We start from the raw sequence: 20919 nt of genomic DNA, 5'->3' as shown, positions 1-20919 counted from the left end.
ATATTCATATAAAAAGTTCCTCTTAATTTTCGACAAAGAATCATCTCCTAAAATTTTTCGCACTTATTTAGAAACACACACATATATATATAATATAATATATAATATAAAATATAAAATATATAATATATAATATATAATATATAATATATAATATATATTATGAATTTTGTCCAGATAAATTACTACATATAATTTATATATTTATATATAAATATATATTTATATAATATATTTATATGTATATTTATATTTATATTTATATTATATATAAATAAAATTATATATTTTTTTATTTTTTTATATATGTATAATAGTTTATACAGGGTGATTCTAAAGGTTACTAACAAACTTCAGAGGCGTATAGAGGAATTGGAAAATAGCAACTTTCGAATAGGAACCCAAAGATATTCGAAGTGAATATTTGGCAGAATTCGCCAGAATTTTGTTCGATGCAATGCCTGCATTGAATATGGTAGTCGCCTCTTCGATCTTTTGTAATACTGTATTATTGTATTCTAGTAACCTTTGCTTAGCTATTAAATTTTTTATAAATTGAAGTTATTTCTTTTTTTGTTTCTTGGTGTTTTTCACAATGTAGTTCAAAAAGCATTCAAAAGGCTTGTACTGACTCAGGATTATTTCAGAGAACATGTGTTTCTATTCAAAAGTTGATATATTCTGACCCATCTATATGTTCCTGAAGTTTGTGAAGTAACCTTTAGAATCACCTTGTATATACAAAAGAATCACCCTGTATATACAAAAGATCCCAGATTTTCTTCTCGTGTGATATTCAGCGATGAATCGTTCTTCACACGAGAAGGAATTTTTAATTCGCACAATATGCATTTTTGGAGCGAAGAAAATCCCAGAGTCACGCGGCTAAGAAATTTCCAAATTCGCTGGAAGATAAATCTGTGGGCTGGAATAATGGGTACTCAAATACTTGGGCCCGTTATTTTTCCAGACATCTTAACTGGCCAAACGTACGTGGAACTTTTAAGAGAAAATCTGCCAGATTTTTTAGAAGAAGTGCCACTATTGGAGAGGAACAAGATTTTCTTTCAACAAGACGGTGCTGGGCCACACAACGCCAGAATTGTAACAACATATTTAAACGAGCAGTTTCCTGGACGTTGGATGGGTCGGTATGGCCCGATACGTTGGCCCGCAAGATCCCCGGACCTTAATCCTTTGGACTTTTTTTTATGGGGATATTGCAAGGAAATGATTTACAAAACGCTTCCCGAGGACGTCGACGATTTAGAAACAAGATTGCGACATGCAATTTGGAATGTCGAAGAAGAAGTAATGGAGAACGTCCAAAGAAATTTATTAAAACGCATGAGAGCTTGCGTTAGAATGGATGGTGCTCATTTTGAGCACCTATTATAAATTTTTTTTTAATTAAAAATCAATCCGCTCTTTTCAGAGCGACCAAAAACAATCCGTTCTTTTCAGAGCGACCAACACATTTATACGTGGAATATCCTGTTCGTAAAATATAATTTTAAAAAATAATAATTTTTCTCACGTCTCGCTTAAGAAAGAAAAGGCAAAACGTGCGGATAATGTTAAGTTATTATATGTATATTTATATTTATACATATAATGTATTACATATAATGTATTATAATACTTTTTTTCTAATAACTTAATTATTATACGTTTTCGAAATTTGCGCATTCACAATGCAAAGGCTTCGATTAACCGCAAGACATGGTAGCGTCTCGCGAGTCTCGCGTCAATCACACGTTCGGCAACGCCGCGTGATTGTTGTCATCGCGTCGCGTCGCGTCGCGTCGCGTCGCGTCGCCCGTCTGTTGTCGTCGCCGCAGATTCTATTGTCGTCCGCATCGAGTAACTTGTGCTGTGCATTTAACTTAACGCGTTTTTTCAAGTAATTTTTAATAATTAATCGGTAGTAACCGATTGTGATTTAGTGTTGTAATCGGTTATTAAATAAACTGAGAGAATTTTCTCTTAGAATTTACCCTGAAAACCTTGGTAATCGTGGAACAATATGGTGTGGAAAGAATTTTATGAGAATTTCTCTGATTAATATTTATTACAATAAAAATAATAATATCTATCACAATAAAATATAAAATGTTTGATTAATTTTACTAAATTGCATAGTAAAATTAATCAAACATATTTTATATTTTATTGTGATACATATTATTATTTTTATTGTAATAAATATTAATCAGAGAAATTCTCATAAAATTCTTTCCACACCATATTGTCCCACGATTACCAAGATTTTCAGGGTAAATTCTAAGAGAAAATTCTCTCTGCGTAATTTTCGATCAAGTGCGTGAGTGTATTCGTCGATACAATTTATAAAAGAAAAAAAATTCGTTTATTATTCGGTGTGTCACGGTGTGTCGTCTCATTGTTGTCCACTCTAGTCGTGCAACAATTATTCATCAGAAGACATCAAACATCTCTACAAGGTAAAAATTAGTGAGTGAGAGAGGAAGAAAGAGAGAGAGAGAGAGAGAGAGAGAGAGAGAGAGAGAGAGAGAGAGAGAGAGAGAGAGAGAGAGAGAGAGAGAGAGAGAGAGAGAGAGCAAGTAACGGGATAAACACGCAGCCAAAAACAGCGAGAGGCGACCTTCCCGGAAAAGACAAACAACCGAGGAACCAAATAACGATAAGCCAGGAATTCGGACTTGGCGAGCCGCGTAGTCACCGGCAGGAGATCCAGGGAAGCGCCCTACAACAGGCGCAGGAAGGGCCCGACACCGGGAGGACTAAATTTCCTCCCGCTGGGTTCCGCCCCGCCGGACACTGGACACAAGGCTACAGCGTGGAGGCCCGCGTTTATGTTGAAACAAAAGGTAAAAGATTATGTTAGAAACGGGAAAAAAGATTTTTCTGCCACAGATTTTACTTAAAAAAAATTTTTTTATTATAGCAAATCAAGTTTTTCTAACATATTTTACGCATCGATCATTTTGAACATACAGATCACTATAAAGAAATTATCACAACAAGTCTGTGACTTTTTGTCAAATTTGGGGTACTAAAAGACACAAAAATTTCAGTCCATAAAATTTTTTTAGTCACCTTGCGGAATTTCTCCGAAGTTAAAGCAAAAAAGAGGAAACTCGCGTATTTTTTCCTTATTTTCACCTATTTGTAAAAAAGTTCACGAGTTAAAGAAAAAATTGGTTAAAGAAAAAAACACTATATCATACTATAGCGCAAAGTTTCAACTTTAAGAATTCAGTTTTAAAATTGCTACACGATAATTTTTAACAGAATTATGAACGATCAAAATAAAAATGACCATTTTCTCTTCAATTCTTGCTAACTTGATAAGAAAAAATCTAAATTTAAATTTTAAAAAATAATTTGCAGGGAAAATTTTAAGCTTTAACGCGAAAAAGTTAAAACATTTTTTCAAATTTTTTTGTGCATGTGACACGTCTATAAAATGAGAATAAAATTTTCCATTTTGTTAAGTTTGTCGTTTTCTGTATGTAAAAAATATCAGAGTTAAAGAAAATAAAAAACAGTTGTGACCATTCGAAAGTAGAGATTTCAAGCTTTGAAACACTTTTAAAATTTGTCTGTTTTTTAGACAATTTTTTAAAATCCTTTAATTATTATGTGTAGGGTAGGTAGTCCAACAATGAACCATGTTTTGGAACTTCAGAGGCTTGTGTTATAGCCCCAAATTATAGGGCTATACATAGTCAGATTATATTATACTTTAAGTAAGTTATTACACAATTATAAGTAGGGCATAGGCCCGCGCGAAACGCCGACGCAGCGTCATACGCAATAAGGAGTTGCAGAAAGAACCGCGAAAACGAGGCTATTACAATTAAGCGCTGTGACACGATATTGCCAAAATGCAAGCAAAGCATTCCATTAACCTCCTTCGCTTGCATCTGGGCTTTGACCACGCGTGACGACCCCATTAATTAATTATAAAAAAGACCCATCGATAATACTCGGGGGTCAGTCTGAAATCCAAATTGTACGTGTCGTCACGATATATCTCTGGTGAATTTATATTAAAGTGTTGTGAAAAGTAAAAGGTATTATTTCACTGGACGAGTCCCGAACTCCTCAGTTGTAATCCAGCTACAATCCCAACTATCCTGTGTCTCCCCACCAGAGGCACAACATAAAATTGGTGGCAGCGGTGGGATTGCCAGAGGACCATCCTGTGGAAAACCTGCAGCAACACAAAAGTGCAAGGAAATAGGCACACCAGAAGCCAGAAGAAAAATAAACGCAAGGCACCGGGTATATTCATACCGAACTACATTCACACTCTGACGAGCATCGGCGCGGAAATTGGAACCGTCGAGGAACGACCTCGGACAACTCCGCGGACAATGCACCACTGCCGAGCGTCTAGAAAACGCCGGATCGACCGTCGAGCCAAGGACCGCAACTTCAGCAGCCAAGCGAGAAAACATGCGAGCGATACTCCTACTGTAAGTGCGAAAAAGAAATTTTGTAAAACTGAAAGAGGAACCAACCTATTTGATGGCGACTAGAAATAAGAGCGCACCTGCCTAATGTCGGAGCAACCAAAGAAACGCGTTACATTTAAGAAAAGATTTTTGACCGGACCGGCACGACTCACGTTGAGAGGCCTCAGTGACGCCTACTGAGTTCGGCTCAGTAACGCCCGTACAAGTGGCCGAAGAAGCGGCCCGCGATATTCGCGATAACGTACGCGCAAATTTAGATAGAGTTTACCCGGGCGATAACACACCCGAACCGATCGTGGAAAACATGCATAATAATAACGACAAAAGACGAACCGCGAATCGCGCGTCCAGCGACCGAATTTCGGTTAGGAGAAATTATTCCCCCGTATCGGTCGACGGTAGCATCCTTGGTGCGAACAGTGGAGACGAGATGAGATGAAACCCGACGACACAAACTGCCCCCCCCCCCTGAAAATGTCGACAGGAAAATCGAACACTTACGCGCCCAAATACACAATAACGCCGCGTGTTACGCAGACGCTGGACACGCGATGTCCGATCCAAACAACGAGTTACTCATCGAACTTGTACAAGGATTTCGGGAAATGAGGGACGAAATAGAAACTATACGCGCACAAATGCACGATCGCCCCGCGAATACAGAAGTGAGACGAACGCGAATCGGATACAGACCCGAGAATACCCGACACCCGGATCACTGCGAAACGTATAACGACGATCACAACGCGACGTTTACATACGGAAGAACCGAAAATGATGTCAGGAGCCGGCGTAGCATCACCTCACACTATTTAACGCTAAAAGAAGCACGGACAATGATCCCAGAATTCGACGGAACTTCACGAGCTAAACTTCAGAAATTTTTAAACGCTTGCACATACGCCAAGCAAAACATAAATCCCGCGGACGAAGAATCCTTAATCCAAGCGATATTATATACAAAGTTAGATGGGAAAGTCATGCAAGATTTTGAAACGCGCAATGTCCAAACATACGAGGAACTCAAGCAACAATTAGAAGACTGCTATCAAACGAAACAGAGTACAACGCATCTGCAAATCGAATTCAATTCGCTAAAACAAGAAACAAGCGAAACAGTACACGCGTTCGGTCAACGCGTCGACTTATTAGCGATGAAATTGTACGACTCAATGGTTGAAGGAAAGGACCACTCCCCCACGTTTAAACGCGCGATTCAACAAACAATTAAAGAGCAAGCGCTAATTAATTTTCAAATCGGGTTACGCGACGACCTCCAGATGCTCATTCGAGCGCAGCGATATACTTCACTGCAGGAGGCAATAACCGGCGCATGTGCGGAAGAAAAACTTATCAAGCCCAACAGGTTTCAAGACAAACCAAAAACCGAGTCGAATTACTCGCGACAACCTCGAATCTCGAGCACGCAATGTTATAAATGTGGAAAAAACGGTCATTACGGACGCGACTGCCGCAGTAGCAATAGGCACGCGCTCCCGAAGCCCGAAAAATTTTCGCGAAACAACACGATAAATAAATATTGCAACCATTGCAAAAAATCCGGACACAGCCGCAACGAATGCTGGAAATTGAACGGACGACCGAAAGACCGCGAGGACAAAAATCGGGAAGACGACCGAAAACCACGCGCCGAGAACACACGTGAACGATACGATTCGCACCGTCAGCGAAAACGGAGCACCGACTCCGCCAACAGTAGTGGCGAAGAAGAGAGTAAAGATAGAAAGAGAGCGCCGTTAAAAGCATTAGACTACCGCGTCGCACACATAAAAAATACATCACACACATAAAATAAGGCGAAATTGCCGATAGTAACTCTACCCCCCCGTGAAGCAAAAAGCGGAAAAATAAATATGATGTGCGATTCGGGATCGACTATTTCATTAATAAAATTAAAGGAATTGGATGATGACACTAATTTACGATGACAAAATCGCACTCACCGGAGTAACCGGACACAAGATACACACAATACGAAAGACGCAGGCCACAATTAAAATAGACGGTCACAATATCAAACACTCCGTCTACGTAGTAAGAGATGACATGCCTATCGAAAACGACGGCATCATAGGATTTGATTTCCTACACAAACACTCAGCTATTTGCGATTTCAAGAGGGCACGGCTCCAAATAGGGAAGGTCGCACTAAAATTTCTGCAACCCTCCGACAGAATAACATTGAAACCGCGCTGCGAGACTATTATTAGAGCCGCGACTCATATAAATCGCATAGGAATAGTTCAAGCGGAAGAAACCGCACCTGGCATATATATCGGCAACGGACTAGTAGAGCCAATGGACTTCACGTGCCCCGTCAGCATAATGAACACGACGGACAAGGAAGTCAAGATACAAACGCCGATGGTCTCAATCGAAAAAATAGAACAAGACACCGCAGCCGGGATACATGCGATAAAAGATAACAAACAAACAAAATTTTTCGCACCACGAAAAGAGCGCATTTGATAATTATTACGAACCGATCATTTAAATACGGAAGAACGACAGGCACTCCTAAGGATCTGCGAGGAATATTACGACACGTTTCACTTAGAAGGAGAACCGCTGACGTGCACCGCCACTGTAGAACATGAAATAAATACGCGCGCTGACATCTCACCGGTAAATGTAAGGCCATATCGCTTGGCCGAAAAACATAAAATTGAAGTAAATCGGCAAATAAATGAAATGATAAAAACCGAGATAATAAGAACAAGTGCGAGCCAATGGAACGCACCCTTATTAGTGATACCCAAGAAGGCCGATGCATCCGGAAAACCTAAACTTCGAGTAGTGATAGACTTCCGAAGATTAAATGACTTAACCATAGGCGACTCATTTCCACTGCTCAATATCACTGACATACTAGACCAGTTAGGAAACGCCAAATATTTCACAACGCTGGATTTGGCGTCGGGATATCATCAAATCCCGATGTCCAAGCGAGATAAAAACAAAACAGCATTTTCAACGCTCTACGGACATTACGAATTCAATCGAATGCCGTTCGGGTTGAAGAATGCGCCAGCAACCTTCCAGCAATTGATGAACTCCGTACTCACCGGAATGCAAGTACTCAAATGCCTAGTCTACTTAGACGACATCGTCATATACGGAGCAAGCCTAGAGGACCACAATAAGCGACTTAAAGAAGTATTACAGAGACTTCGAAAAAATAATTTAAAACTGCAGCCGGACAAATGCGAATTCCTACGCAAAGAAGTGATTTATCTGGGTCACATAATTTCGGAAAACGGAATATCTCCGGATCCATCGAAGTTAACGGCAATTAAAGAATTTCCAACGCCAAAAAAGATAAAAGACATACAATCATTTATAGGTCTCGCCGGATACTACAGAAAATTCATAGGAGATTTTTCAAAGATTGCCAAACCGCTAACCAAGCTTACCACAAAAGCGGAAAAATTCGAATGGACCACAGAACAGCAAAACGCTTTCGACACGCTAAAAGGAAAACTGATGACTGCGCCAGTGCTGCAATATCCTGACTTCACACAAGAATTCATAGTGACTACCGATGCTTCCGACTATGCAATCGGAGCAGTATTGTCACAAGGAAAGGTAGGCAACGACCGGCCAATTGCTTACGCCAGCAGAGTTCTATCGCGGGCAGAAAAAAATTATAATACCACGGAAAAAGAGCTACTCGCAATAGTATGGGCCGTAAAACATTTTAGGCCATACGTGCACGAAATTTAAAATCGTGACCGACCATAAACTATTAATATGGCTATTCAATTAACGACCCTGGGTCAAGCCTAATCCGGTGGAGACTCAAGTTAGAAGAATACGAATACGAAATAATTCACAAGGCCGGACGAGCGAATGCGAACGCCGATGCACTGAGCCGCAATATATTCCGAGACTTAACCGAGTCAGCGGAAGAACGAAAAATACACGCGATAGAAAAGGACGAAGCAAGCGCCGACGATGAGAAAATTTACACAGAGGAAGAAAAGAAACAAATGTTGCATGAATACCATGATGCACCCCTAGGAGGACATCAAGGAGTCGAACGTACGATAAAAAGGATTCGTCTAAATCACAACTGGCCAGGAATAACTAAAGACGTGCAAAAATATATAGCAAAATGTGAAGCGTGCCAGAAAAATAAATTATCAAGAAAAATAAAAATGCCTTTAGTAATCACCGATACGCCCACTAGGCCATTCGAAAAATGTGCTTTAGATATAGTCGGACCACTGACCGTGACAACGGAAGGAAACAAATATCTGTTGACATTCCAAGACAGCCTAACAAAATATAGCGACGCGATACCAATCCCAAATCAAGAAGCGAATACGATCAGCAAGGAATTCGTCACCAGAATCATTCTTAAACATGGAATTCCAGAAAAAATTCTAACGGATCAGGGTACAAATTTTCTTAGCGAAATTTTCAAAAATACATGCAAGTTGCTAAAAATAAATAAAATACAGACAACTGCATACCACCCTGAAAGTAATGGCGCGTTAGAACGATCACATCGCTGGCTGAGTACTTACGACAATATATTAATGAAGATCAAACTGACTGGGATGAATGGGCACCATACGCGATGTTTACGTATAATACGACACCGCATACAGCAACAGGATACACACCTTTCGAATTGATTTATGGACATCAAGCAGAACTACCGACAGCACTGACGAAATCTCCGAAGCCAACGTATAACTATGATGACTATGCGCAGGAACTAAGAGAAAGAATACGGGCTTCAAATCAACGGGCGAGAGAACATCTCAAAGATGAAAAAATCAAGGCCAAAAAATATTACGACAAGGGCACTAAAATAACGCAATTTAGAGTAGGCGACAAGATACTGGTCCATGACGAGACGCTACGACGAGGACGTTCGAAAAAACTCGAATCTCTATGGACCGGACCGTATACAATACTCGAAAAGAATTCCGATGTGCATTATACAATTAAAAAGGGGAGAAAGATAATACGTATACACGTAAACAAGCTCAAGCAATTTGTGGAAGCATAAACATACATAGTATTAACAAAAAATGAATTAGAAAAGTATAATCAAACTAATTCCGAATATATGTGCCTACAAACAAAACCAGTGTACCGAATAAATGCGAACGCGCCATGCGAAATACAAATATACAAGCAAAGGCAACAAAAACATTGTAAAATAAAACGCATTATCGCGAAAAATGCAGTATGGATCGCGTTACATCAGCCGGACACTTGGCTATATTCAACCGCCGCCGATTTACAAGCAACAATACAATGCGACGGACAGCACGAATATAGAGAAACAATAAAAAATACAGGACGAATTGCATTAAAAGGAAAATGTAAATTAACGACCGAAGACATGACAATACAAGCAAAAGGTACAGTCTACGAAACAGACACAGAAACTTACCTACCAGAAATAAATATAACGTTACTACACAACCTCGAGACACTGACACTCAGTAACATGACACTAATAGATGTTACAAGACACGAAACCGAGTTAGCAGAATTAAAAGCTAAACTACATACGATAAATAGCAATATAGAAGATAGCGAACGACAATTCTTTACGAGAAAACAATTCTTATATCCGATGGCAACAAACGGAATAATCCTAACGCTAATAATAGCCATCGTAATTTATATAACATATAAGAACAAAAAGACAAAAGAACTACCCGTATACAGATGTGAGACACCACCGAAACTAAAACCAATATTAAAACGTAGCTTAAGCACGCGATATTAGAAATAAGAGATACTATAAATAGAAAATATCGCAGATATGTGTAATTTAATTGGTAAAGAAAAACTATGTACCTCCGTTTTCTTTTTTTTCGGGGGAGGGAAGTTATAGCCCCAAATTATAGGCTATACACAGTCAGATTATATTATACTTTAAGTAGGTTATTACACAATTATAAGTAGGGCATAGGCCCGCGCGAAATGCCGACGCAGCGTCATACGCAATAAGGAGTTGCAGAAAGAATCGCGAAAACGAGGCTATTGCAACTAAGCGCTGTGACACGATATTGCCAAAATGCAAGCAAAGCATTCCATTAACCTCCTTCGCTTGCATCTGGGCTTTGACCACGCGTGACGACCCCATTAATTAATTATAAAAAAGACCCATCGATAATACTCGGGGGCCAGTCTGAAATCCAAATTGTACGTGTCGTCACGATATATCTCTGGTGAATTTATATTAAAGTGTTGTGAAAAGTAAAAGGTATTATTTCACTGGACGAGTCCCGAACTCCTCAGTTCTAATCCAGCTACGATCCCAACTACCCTGTGTCTCTCCACCAGAGGCACAACACTTGTATCTTTTTCAATTATTGAGTTGGAGATCTGTATTTTTGCATACAGTTTATAAATTTAGTTAGCTACATAATGTGCAGATAACTCATAACTTATTTTTTAAGTTTAACAGCAATTTCGATTTATTTAAAGAAATGTGAAATGGTTCATTGTGTACAGAGGTGTGTAAACAATAAACCACATATGTTATACTGTGAATTGTTAGAGTTATTTTAGTTTCACTGTGTTTTAAAATGTTTATTTAGGGAAGAGGTAATTATAAGGCATAATAAATAAGATTAGGGATATTATGTTGTTTTTATTATTTAAAATTTACAATCAAATTTTTAATATTTATATTATTTTTAATCAGACTTTTTCTCAGATTTTTTTAGATTATTATTTATTGTAGCAACTAAGTCAACTACAAAAAAAGTAAATAAACTGTTGTTAACAATGAAAACCATGGTTCATTGTTTATCACATCAAAATGGTTCATTGTAGACCAAATAACCTTTTTTACAATAATCTCTAAAACAATAAAATAATGGAATAGAAAAAAGTTGCTTACAAAATTATAAAGCCACATATACATACAAAATTATAGAAGAATGAAGAAAATTATAGATAATACGACAAAAACATAAAAAATGCGTAAAGCTTACAAAAAAATTTAGTTTGTTACCCAAAATTTACAAAACGTGGCTTCACGTGGCCGTTCTTCACGCGATTTGCCAAACGTTTGGGGAGTTGAGAAGGGATTCAAATGCGAGTCGTTGCATGACAACAGCACAATCTGGCAAAGTCACATTTACGAAATATTGTTATGGTTCATAGTGTACCAATGGTTCATTGTTGGATTACCTACCCTACATATATTTGAGTTAAAAAAATTATTTTAAAAAATTATTTGATACAATTATATAGCGTTATTAACTATATATCATATAATCATAAATCGAGCAGAAAAGATGGTTATTAATCATTTTACAGCATTACTTTTACTAGAATGCATTGGTCCGAATATGATGATCTTAAAAAACACGAAGCTTTGTATCACCCGAAAAAATAGTGACGCCACATACAATTATGTATGATGTATGTAATAAAAATTTAATTACATATTTTTCAATATAATATTTTTAAACGATTGTACAGATGGATATTATAGTAGACCCATGAAAAGATTTATTTTCTAAATTTAAATTCTCTCTGTTATTCTCTTCTTATATATTTATATATATTTATTTAATTTTAATTGGTTAATTTTATTTAATTTAAATTTTGATTTTGATTTTGTCTATTTGAATCTTTATTGGTTATGATTATAAAATCTTGCAAAAAAGTGTTATGCATATGTCGACTGTGCAAAGTTAACTCTTTAAGTAATTTATATTTTTTTTTAATTGTTAGATATGTGTGTTATTAGTAAATCTAAATATTATGTTAATTGCCATTGTAATGCACAATTTGCATTGCCTAACTTTATGTAAACTTTATGTATGCTAATTATATTTTATATGTATATCCTACTAATCTTTTATTTTGATTCAATAATATCCCTTACACACACATGCACGCACGCACGTACACACACAATTACGTTATTTTTCTTAATTCTTAATTAAATAAAAATTTTTTATTTTGAATGAATTTTCTTTAAAGTCGAATATCTTGTTAATTATTATTGATCGGATCGTTTTCGGCCGTAATACTTTTCTTCACCACTCTTGAAATACTATCGAAATCCGTGATCAGAACTACTGGAACTTTTAAAAATTAATTTTCGTCGCAACTTATGGAAAATTTCGAACGGACGTTCTTTAAAGTCGAATAACTCTTTAATTATTAATCAGATCGTTTTCAGTCATAATAATTTTCGTCAGAACTCTTGATTTAATAGTAAGAACTTATGCCAGAACTACTGGAACTCTTAAAAATTAATTTTCTTCGTAACTTGGAAAAATTCGATACCGAGGATCTTTAGAGTTGAATAACTTTTTAATTATTGATCGAATCGTTTTCGACCGTAATAGTTCTCTTCAAAATTCTCGAAGTACTAACAAAATCCGAAATCAAAACTACTGGAACTCTTAAAGATTTATTTTAAACGGAACTTGTGGAAAAAATCGAACGGACGTTCTTTAAAGTCAAATAACACTTTAATTATTAATCGAATTGTCTTCGGCCAATAATTTTTTTCAGAATTCTTGATTTACTGGCCAGAATTACTGAAACTCTTAAAAATTTATTTTTCGTTGGAACTTCGAAAATTTCGAATGAACGTTCTCTAAAATTGAATAACTTTATAATTATTAATTGGATCATTTCGGCCATAATAATTTTCTTTCAAAATTCTTGATTTAATAGGCAGAACTCATTCCAGAATTACTGGAACTGTGATTTAACGAGTTAAAGTTTCAAATCCGTGCTACGGAACTGTGATTTTTTCAAGAATATACTTCAAAAGTTTGGTTGAATGTAATGTTTTAAAAACTTTCAGGAACTGTTCATTATATGTAAAAATGTTACAATTAATCATCAGAACTATTAAAAAAAATACTATTTTAATCTTTTTTATAAAATATAATATCAAAAATATTTTTTATTAATTAAGAACTCTAGTGGACATAAAAATAAAGCAAATGAGCTATTCAGAGCTACTCGATTTTCGATGAGAAGTTAGCACTTCATTTTTCAAACTCAAATTTGGAACCGTTAATCGACAGAACTCTTTCTATTAATGATAAAGAACTCTTAGGCCTGTATTCTGAACTCACATTTATTGATACATTTGAAAAGCCACAGTTAGAGACGCAGATAAATGTACTAGTAATATGACTAAAGTTGGTCGTATTCTCATCGCACATTTAAAGTGCTTCTAACTTATAGGTACATTTATGATTACCATGTTGTAATGTATTGCTTATTACACGCTTACAACACTCTGATTGGCCAATATATCAAATAGTTCATTATGCGTTCCGCAATGTATGTATGTATATGTGTATATATATATATATATATATATATATATATTGTGACGACTTTTTCTTCCAACTCGACGAAAAGTCGAAAGAACGGAGCGGGGCCGTCAGCAAAACAAAGAGATTTTAATTTTACACGCGGCGAGAACTAAGATCTTGGTCGTTCCGCGCGTGCAGCAGCAGAACGCCAGTCGTGATATCCGCGAGATACTAAAGTTTTGGGCGCCAGACGCAGTCTTTCACGCGTCAGTCCACTAATCACTAAACGAAACGAAATCTAGGCCGAGAATCCCGCTACGGGCTGACTAACTCGCCTAACGGCAGAGGGGCAGGGTGTGGTTGCCGAAATTACGCTAACGAAGAGATGTTGCAATCTTTTCGCGAAGTTACGGACACAGAACGGACAACACGGACGTTTAATCAGACAATACGAAAGAAACGAGATAACGCAAATTAGCGGAAGAAATAATAGTAATAAATTTTATTGTAAACAAAGAAAAATAAAAACAAATGTAAGAGAAAAATATAATAGCGTATTGTAATAAAAGAAAAATTTAATATAACAAAATATAATTAAAGACTATAATAATAATGAAAAGAAGATGTATAATAATTCATATTACCCGCGCGCTATTTCGCCTGGGATTTCCCGAGCGCTATCGGCGGACAGCGTCTCCGCCAATCCCGATCCGTTTCCGCACGCCGCGCGGCGGCGATGCGCAGATCACGCCGTTACCACGATCTTCTTCTCTCCCGACGTCCGACGCGTTAACATCGTCGTCCAATTATACGCGCGAAAGTTCGTCATCGTCGCCTGTATATTAATCGTACCGAGTGTTGTATCCTACTGACGTACGAGGCGTCAAATAAACAAATCATAATAAATCAGAAAAAGAAATACGTCTTTTTCGACCACGCCCGATCCCGAGACAACGCCGGAGATTAATCGCGTGGAGGCCACACGGCCACGAGACATTGGTCCTTCGAGCCGGATCCCCGTGCAGACGTCCAGGCCGGCATACGCATACGACGGCCATTATCCACGAGACCGCACGTCGCCAAGTCGAACGGCAAGCACGCCGCTGACACAACGAGGTATAAGGCCCCGTTGCCGAGAGAGAGAGCTACGCCACCGGAGGCTCGTACGTCCTGCCCAGTCGTGCTAGAAGGACACGAGCCGAGACCGCCATCCTGCCCAGTCGTGCCAGGAGGACACGAGGCGAGTTTCATCCGCCATCTTGCCCAGTCGTGCAAGGAGGCCACGAGTCGAGCCGTTCCCGCCATCCTGCCCAGTCGTGCCGGAGGGACACGAGCCGAGCGTCGCCGCCGTCCTGCCCAGCCGCGCAGGAGGTCAACGGCCCAAGGTCATCGAGGTTAGACTATCGATATCACGCATTCTCAGGTATTGTTAGCGGGTACACCGTATTAATCCGTGCATTCTCGCGTCCCGTCAATTTCGCGCCGCCGTTTTCAAGATGTCCTCCGAAGGGGATCCGGTCGCGTTAAGGAAACAGCGCGCCATCATTAAAGGATCGTGCACACGTATCAGCACGTATGTCGATAAAATCGGGCCCGTCACGCCGTCGGTAACAGCTCAGCTCGCGGAACGCCAGTCGAAACTAGAACAATACTGGTCGGAATACAATGTAGTACAATCGCAATTAGAGATGATCGATGATACCGAGAATAACGATCGCGTGGGTTTCGAGGAAGTTTTTTACAATCTGTCGGCTAGAATTCGAGAGTTGCTAGATCCGCCACGCGCCACTTCGCGCGACGTCATGACACCCTCGCCGTCGACGTCGAGCGCCTCGGGAACTCGAGAAACCGCTACGCACGTGCGGCTCCCCAAGTTGAGCCTTCCGACGTTCAGTGGAAAGTACGATGATTGGTTTCCTTTCTACGACGCGTTCAACTCGATCATTCATTCTAATGCATCGTTAAACAACGTTCAGAAATTGCAATATTTGCGATCCTCGCTTACCGGGGATGCGAGCGATATTATCGGTTCATTGGAAATATCGGATGCCAATTATCAGATCGCGTGGAATATGCTCAAGGAACGTTATGACAATAAACGAGTCATCGTACATACCCACGTTAAAGCGATAATGGAGTTACCCTCCATGCATAAAGAAAATGTTATCGAGCTGCGACAAATTGCGGATGGCGCGTCCAAACACATACATGCTCTTCGTGCGCTAAATCGTCCGACCGAGCATTGGGATGATTTACTCGTGTACATTTTAAGTTCGAAAGTCGATGCGCTCACATTGCGAGAATGGCAAACGTCATTGACGGGATCCGATATCCCGACCTTCAAAAGGCTAGTTGATTTTATCGCGCATCGATGTCAAGTTCTCGAGGCTACCGGTAAGGCTAATGTTATGTCTACGAAAGGTACAAATGCTCGTGCTCTTGTTAACGGAAAACGCCAGGCTGCGTGTGCCGCGACATTAAAATTCAAATGCAGTTATTGCAAGGGTGATCATTCGATATATCACTGTAAAGAGTTTCTAGACCTTACTATTTCGCGTAGAAACGCCGAAATTCGCAAGTTAAAAATTTGCCTCAACTGTTTACGATCTACGTCGCATACGGCAAATAAATGTACATCGGGCGCGTGCAGGGCATGCAAGGCCAAACACAACACGTTGCTGCACGCGACCGCTTCCAACGAAACGATGGATTCCAATCAAGAAGCGTCTGAAAAATCAAGCTCAACGGCATCAACGACTGCGCTGGTCATGCACCTATCACGTCCTTTCGACGGCAAGTATGTCATGCTTTCGACGGCTGTCGTGCACGTATATGATAACAAGAATTCATTAGTGCCATGCCGCGTATTACTGGGTTGCGGCTCACAGGCGAATTTTGTATCGAAGAATTTCCTGTCCATGCTCAGCATCAAGTCACGCTCCGTAAACATATCTATCACCGGCATAAACGGCGCGACTACTAAATCTACGCAAACCGCTCGTTTGAGGATGCAATCACGCACTAACGCATTCTCCTTCGATATAGAATGCATCGTCACTGACCAGGTCACGGATAGACTTCCTTCCTTCACCATCAAGCGAACCGATTTTGATCTTCCACGCAATTTACAGCTTGCCGATCCGCAATTCCATGTGTCCGCCGACGTCGACGCTCTTATCGGCGCAGACCTATTTTGGGACTTGATATGCGTGGGACAGATCAAAGCATCACCGACACACCCGACCTTGCAGAAGACCCGGCTGGGATGGATACTAGCGGGTCGATTGGGTAATCCGCCAAGGCCAGTTCAAGGAATTAAATCCTTCCACGCAACAGCGACCAACACGCAGCTGCACGAGCAGTTAGACAGATTTTGGCGACAAGAGGACGTTGCCAATCAGTCAGTCAACTACACCATCGAAGAGGCACGCTGCGAAAAGCATTTCCTGGAAAACGTATCTCAAGCTCCTGGCGGCAGGTACATAGTAAAACTTCCAGTCAAAGAACAAACCATCGCCAAGCTCGGAGATTCCGAGGGAATCGCGCGAAAGCGACTACAGTCGCTCGAGAGGCGTTTCAAACGCGAGCCAACGTTGAAACCCCTCTACGAACAATTCATCGACGAATACGCCTCACTCGGCCACATGAAGATGATATCTCCGCAACTCAACGAGGGGGAGTCCGTTTATTTACCACATCATTGTGTGTTCAAGACCTCAGAGCAGTTATCGAAACTACGGGTGGTATTCGATGCTTCCTGTAAGACGAGCACAGGAGTGTCTCTAAACGACGCGCTCATGGTGGGGCCTGTCGTTCAGCAGGATTTGATGCTCATTTTAATGCGCTTCCGAACCTTCCGGTACGTTTTCACCGCCGATATAATCAAAATGTACCGGCAAATTCTGGTGGACACTTCGCAGACGTCACTTCAACGAATCCTGTGGCGAGGCGACACAGGCTCTGACATCAAGACGTATGAACTGCTCACCGTCACCTACGGTACCGCTTCTGCCTCATACCTGGCAACGAGGTGCCTCAAGCATTTAGCAGAACAACACGAGGCTGAATACTCGATGGGATCGAAGATCATCAAGCAAGACTTCTACGTCGACGATCTGCTGACAGGGGCAGATGCATTCCACGAAGCCAAGCTAATTCGAGAGGAAATAATTCAACTCTTGCGACTAGGAGCTTTCGAGCTCAGCAAGTGGGCTTCAAATTGCCCGGCATTAATAAAGGACAGCGCGAATCAAGGTCAAAGGCCGGTCACAATCAGCAATGACGCAACCTCTCGCATCTTAGGAATGAAATGGGATCAAATCGAGGATACTTTCCTAATTTCACACGACATTTGCGAAGATTGCGGCATTATATCCAAACGCACGATATTGTCCGGGGTCGCTAGGCTATTCGACCCTCTCGGACTCCTCGGTCCTATCATCGTCACCGCGAAACTCATCCTGCAAGAACTGTGGCAAGCAGGAAGCCATTGGGATGAATCTGTTCCGCAAGACATCCACACGCGTTGGTCAAAATTTGAACAACAGTTAGCCGAGCTAAAACAATTGCAAGTACCACGGTGCGTGAAAGTCGCCACGAATCCACAACACGTGGAAATACACGGGTTCGCCGACGCCAGCCAGCAAGCATACGGAGCCTGTACGTACGAACAAAACTCGGCGAGAATCAATATCGCACCGAACTGTTATGTTCAAAATCTCGTTGCACCGTTGAAAGCGATATCGTTACCGAGGTTAGAATTATCTGCGGCGCTGTTGTTATCGCGTTTACTAGAAAAGGTTCGCGCATCATTTAATCTGTCTAATATGGAAATCTTTCTGTGGTCAGACTCCACGATCACACTAAATTGGATAAGCTCGTCTTCCAGGAGGCGGCAGGTATTTGTGGCCAACCGGATAGGAGAGATACAACGCTTAACCGAAATCAAGGATTGGCGGCACATTGCCTCAGCGGATAACCCTGCCGACATCTTGTCGCGCGGACACTACCCACACGAGCTGGTAGACGCAACCTTGTGGTGGCACGGCCCCACATTTCTACAATTCCACAAAGATCGCTGGCCAAGTGGAGACTTCACCCGTCTGGGGGGCGAGGTCCCTGAAGAGCGAAGAACAGCAGCGATCGTCCTCATGTCCGACTGTTCTATCATCAACGAGTTATTAAAAAGACATTCCAGCCAGAGCAAGGTATGCCGCATCATAGCGTACTGTCTCCGATTGCGCAGGATACATCAACCGAGTGCACCGACAGAATTCGTCTCACACAGCGAGATATCCTACGCCCTCGAGGTCGCGTGTAGAACGGTGCAGAAGGTCGCATTCCCTAACGAATACAAACAATTAAACAAGGATAGAGCCATCGGCGCTTCTAGTAAATTACTTTCTCTATCTCCTTTCATAGACAAGAAAGGACTACTGCGTGTAGGGGGTAGATTAAAACATTCCAGTTTGCAATTCGACGCGTGTCATCCTATACTGCTACCGCGTGAGCATGAATTAACAAAACGCATAATAAAACAGGAGCACGTGCGTAACTTACACGCAAGAACACAGGCCACTATGGCCGCCGTCAGACAGCGGTTTTGGCTCCTATCTCTTTGTTCCGCCGCGCGAAAAATTGTCCGAGATTGTGTAACATGTTTTAAGGCCAAGCCGATCCATTCGGAAGCTTTGATGGGTTCATTACCTACTAGCCGCGTTACCGTTTCAAAGCCATTCTCGCACTGTGGCGTAGACTACGCCGGCCCGATAGTTTTAAAAGAGGGCAAGCGACGCAACGCCCGCAACCATAAGGCGTATATTTCTATCTTTGTATGTTTCGCGACGAAAGGCGTTCATATCGAGTTAGTAAGCGATCTAACTTCCGAGAGTTTTATTGCGGCGTTGCGGCGTTTTATTTCCCGAAGAGGCAAGCCCTTTTGTATGTACTCCGATAATGGTACCGCGTTCGTCGGGGCGTACAAGCAACTCAAAGAGTTCTACGAATTCATAAACAATAATCAAACGCAAAGCGATGTACAATTCCTTCGCGAGCAACAAACGACATGGAGTTTCATTCCTCCTAACGCGCCACACTTTGGTGGTCTATGGGAGGCCGCTGTAAAGTCAGCCAAGCACCATATGTCGCGAATCATTGGCAAGGCACATTTGACATTCGAGGAAATGTCGACAGTGTTGTGCGAAGTAGAAGCAATTCTAAATTCTCGGCCGCTCACACAACTGAGTTCCGATTCGAACGATTTGGCGTATCTCAGTCCAGGCCATTTCTTAATCGGTACCGCACTCAACAGCTTTCCGTGCCACGATGTGCATGACGTCAACGAGAATCGATTGACGCGCTGGCAGAGAGTGGAGCAAATACGGCAGCACTTTTGGCGAAGGTGGAGTAATGAATATCTTCACTCTTTGCAAGAACGAACCAAATGGAGAGTCAACAAAGGCATGCAGTTGAAACCAGAACAACTGGTGCTCATTCAACAACAGGGCTTGGCTCCTTTACAGTGGCTCCTAGGCCGCGTGCAGGAAGTGCACACCGGTTCCGACGGCATCACGCGCGCCGCGACTGTCCGTACAGCGAAAGGGTCATTGACAAGACCTTTGTCTAAACTGGCAATATTATCGATAGACGTGTAAATATAGATTAAGTTTATTTTGTTGTTCGAGTAGATAGCAGGAAATCGCTGCCATTAACCAAAGAATTTCTTTCCTGCGATTATATCAAAGATTAATTTAATTTCGAAAATTATATCCTCGTCATTGTTAACCGTTGCGAGCGACTTCAAATCTAATTCAAGTTTCTTTTTGTACTGCTCCAATGCTTAATTATTTATGTATTGTTTTAAGCAAAAACATTGTGATGCGATGATCTTCTTGTATTTTGAAAGCGCGTCCTTTCAAGGGGGGCGGCGTTGTATAATAATTCATATTACCCGCGCGCTATTTCGCCTGGGATTTCCCGAGCGCTATCGGCGGACAGCGTCTCCGCCAATCCCGATCCGTTTCCGCACGCCGCGCGGCGGCGATGCGCAGATCACGCCGTTACCACGATCTTCTTCTCTCCCGACGTCCGACGCGTTAACATCGTCGTCCCTCGCGAGTCCAATTATACGCGCGAAAGTTCGTCATCGTCGCCTGTATATTAATCGT

The 20919-nt window shown here is 40.9% G+C and overlaps 1 protein-coding gene across 1 annotated transcript; it reads left to right on the top strand.

The window, feature by feature from the left end:
* Window positions 1–15249: 15249 nt before the first annotated feature.
* Window positions 15250–20406, top strand: LOC145938675 (uncharacterized). Its single transcript, XM_083042441.1, has one exon. The coding sequence runs from the start codon at window positions 15250–15252 to the stop codon at window positions 20404–20406; it is 5157 nt and encodes a 1718-aa protein (XP_082898567.1).
* Window positions 20407–20919: the final 513 nt, after the last annotated feature.

Source organism: Prenolepis imparis, unplaced genomic scaffold (assembly GCF_030444845.1).
Source record: "Prenolepis imparis isolate NDT839.2.m4 unplaced genomic scaffold, iyPreImpa1.0 SCAF_7, whole genome shotgun sequence".
In the NCBI taxonomy this organism is placed as follows: Eukaryota; Metazoa; Arthropoda; class Insecta; order Hymenoptera; family Formicidae; genus Prenolepis; species Prenolepis imparis.
Note: the sequence above shows the minus strand (reverse complement) of the source record. Positions and strands in the feature narration are given on the sequence as shown.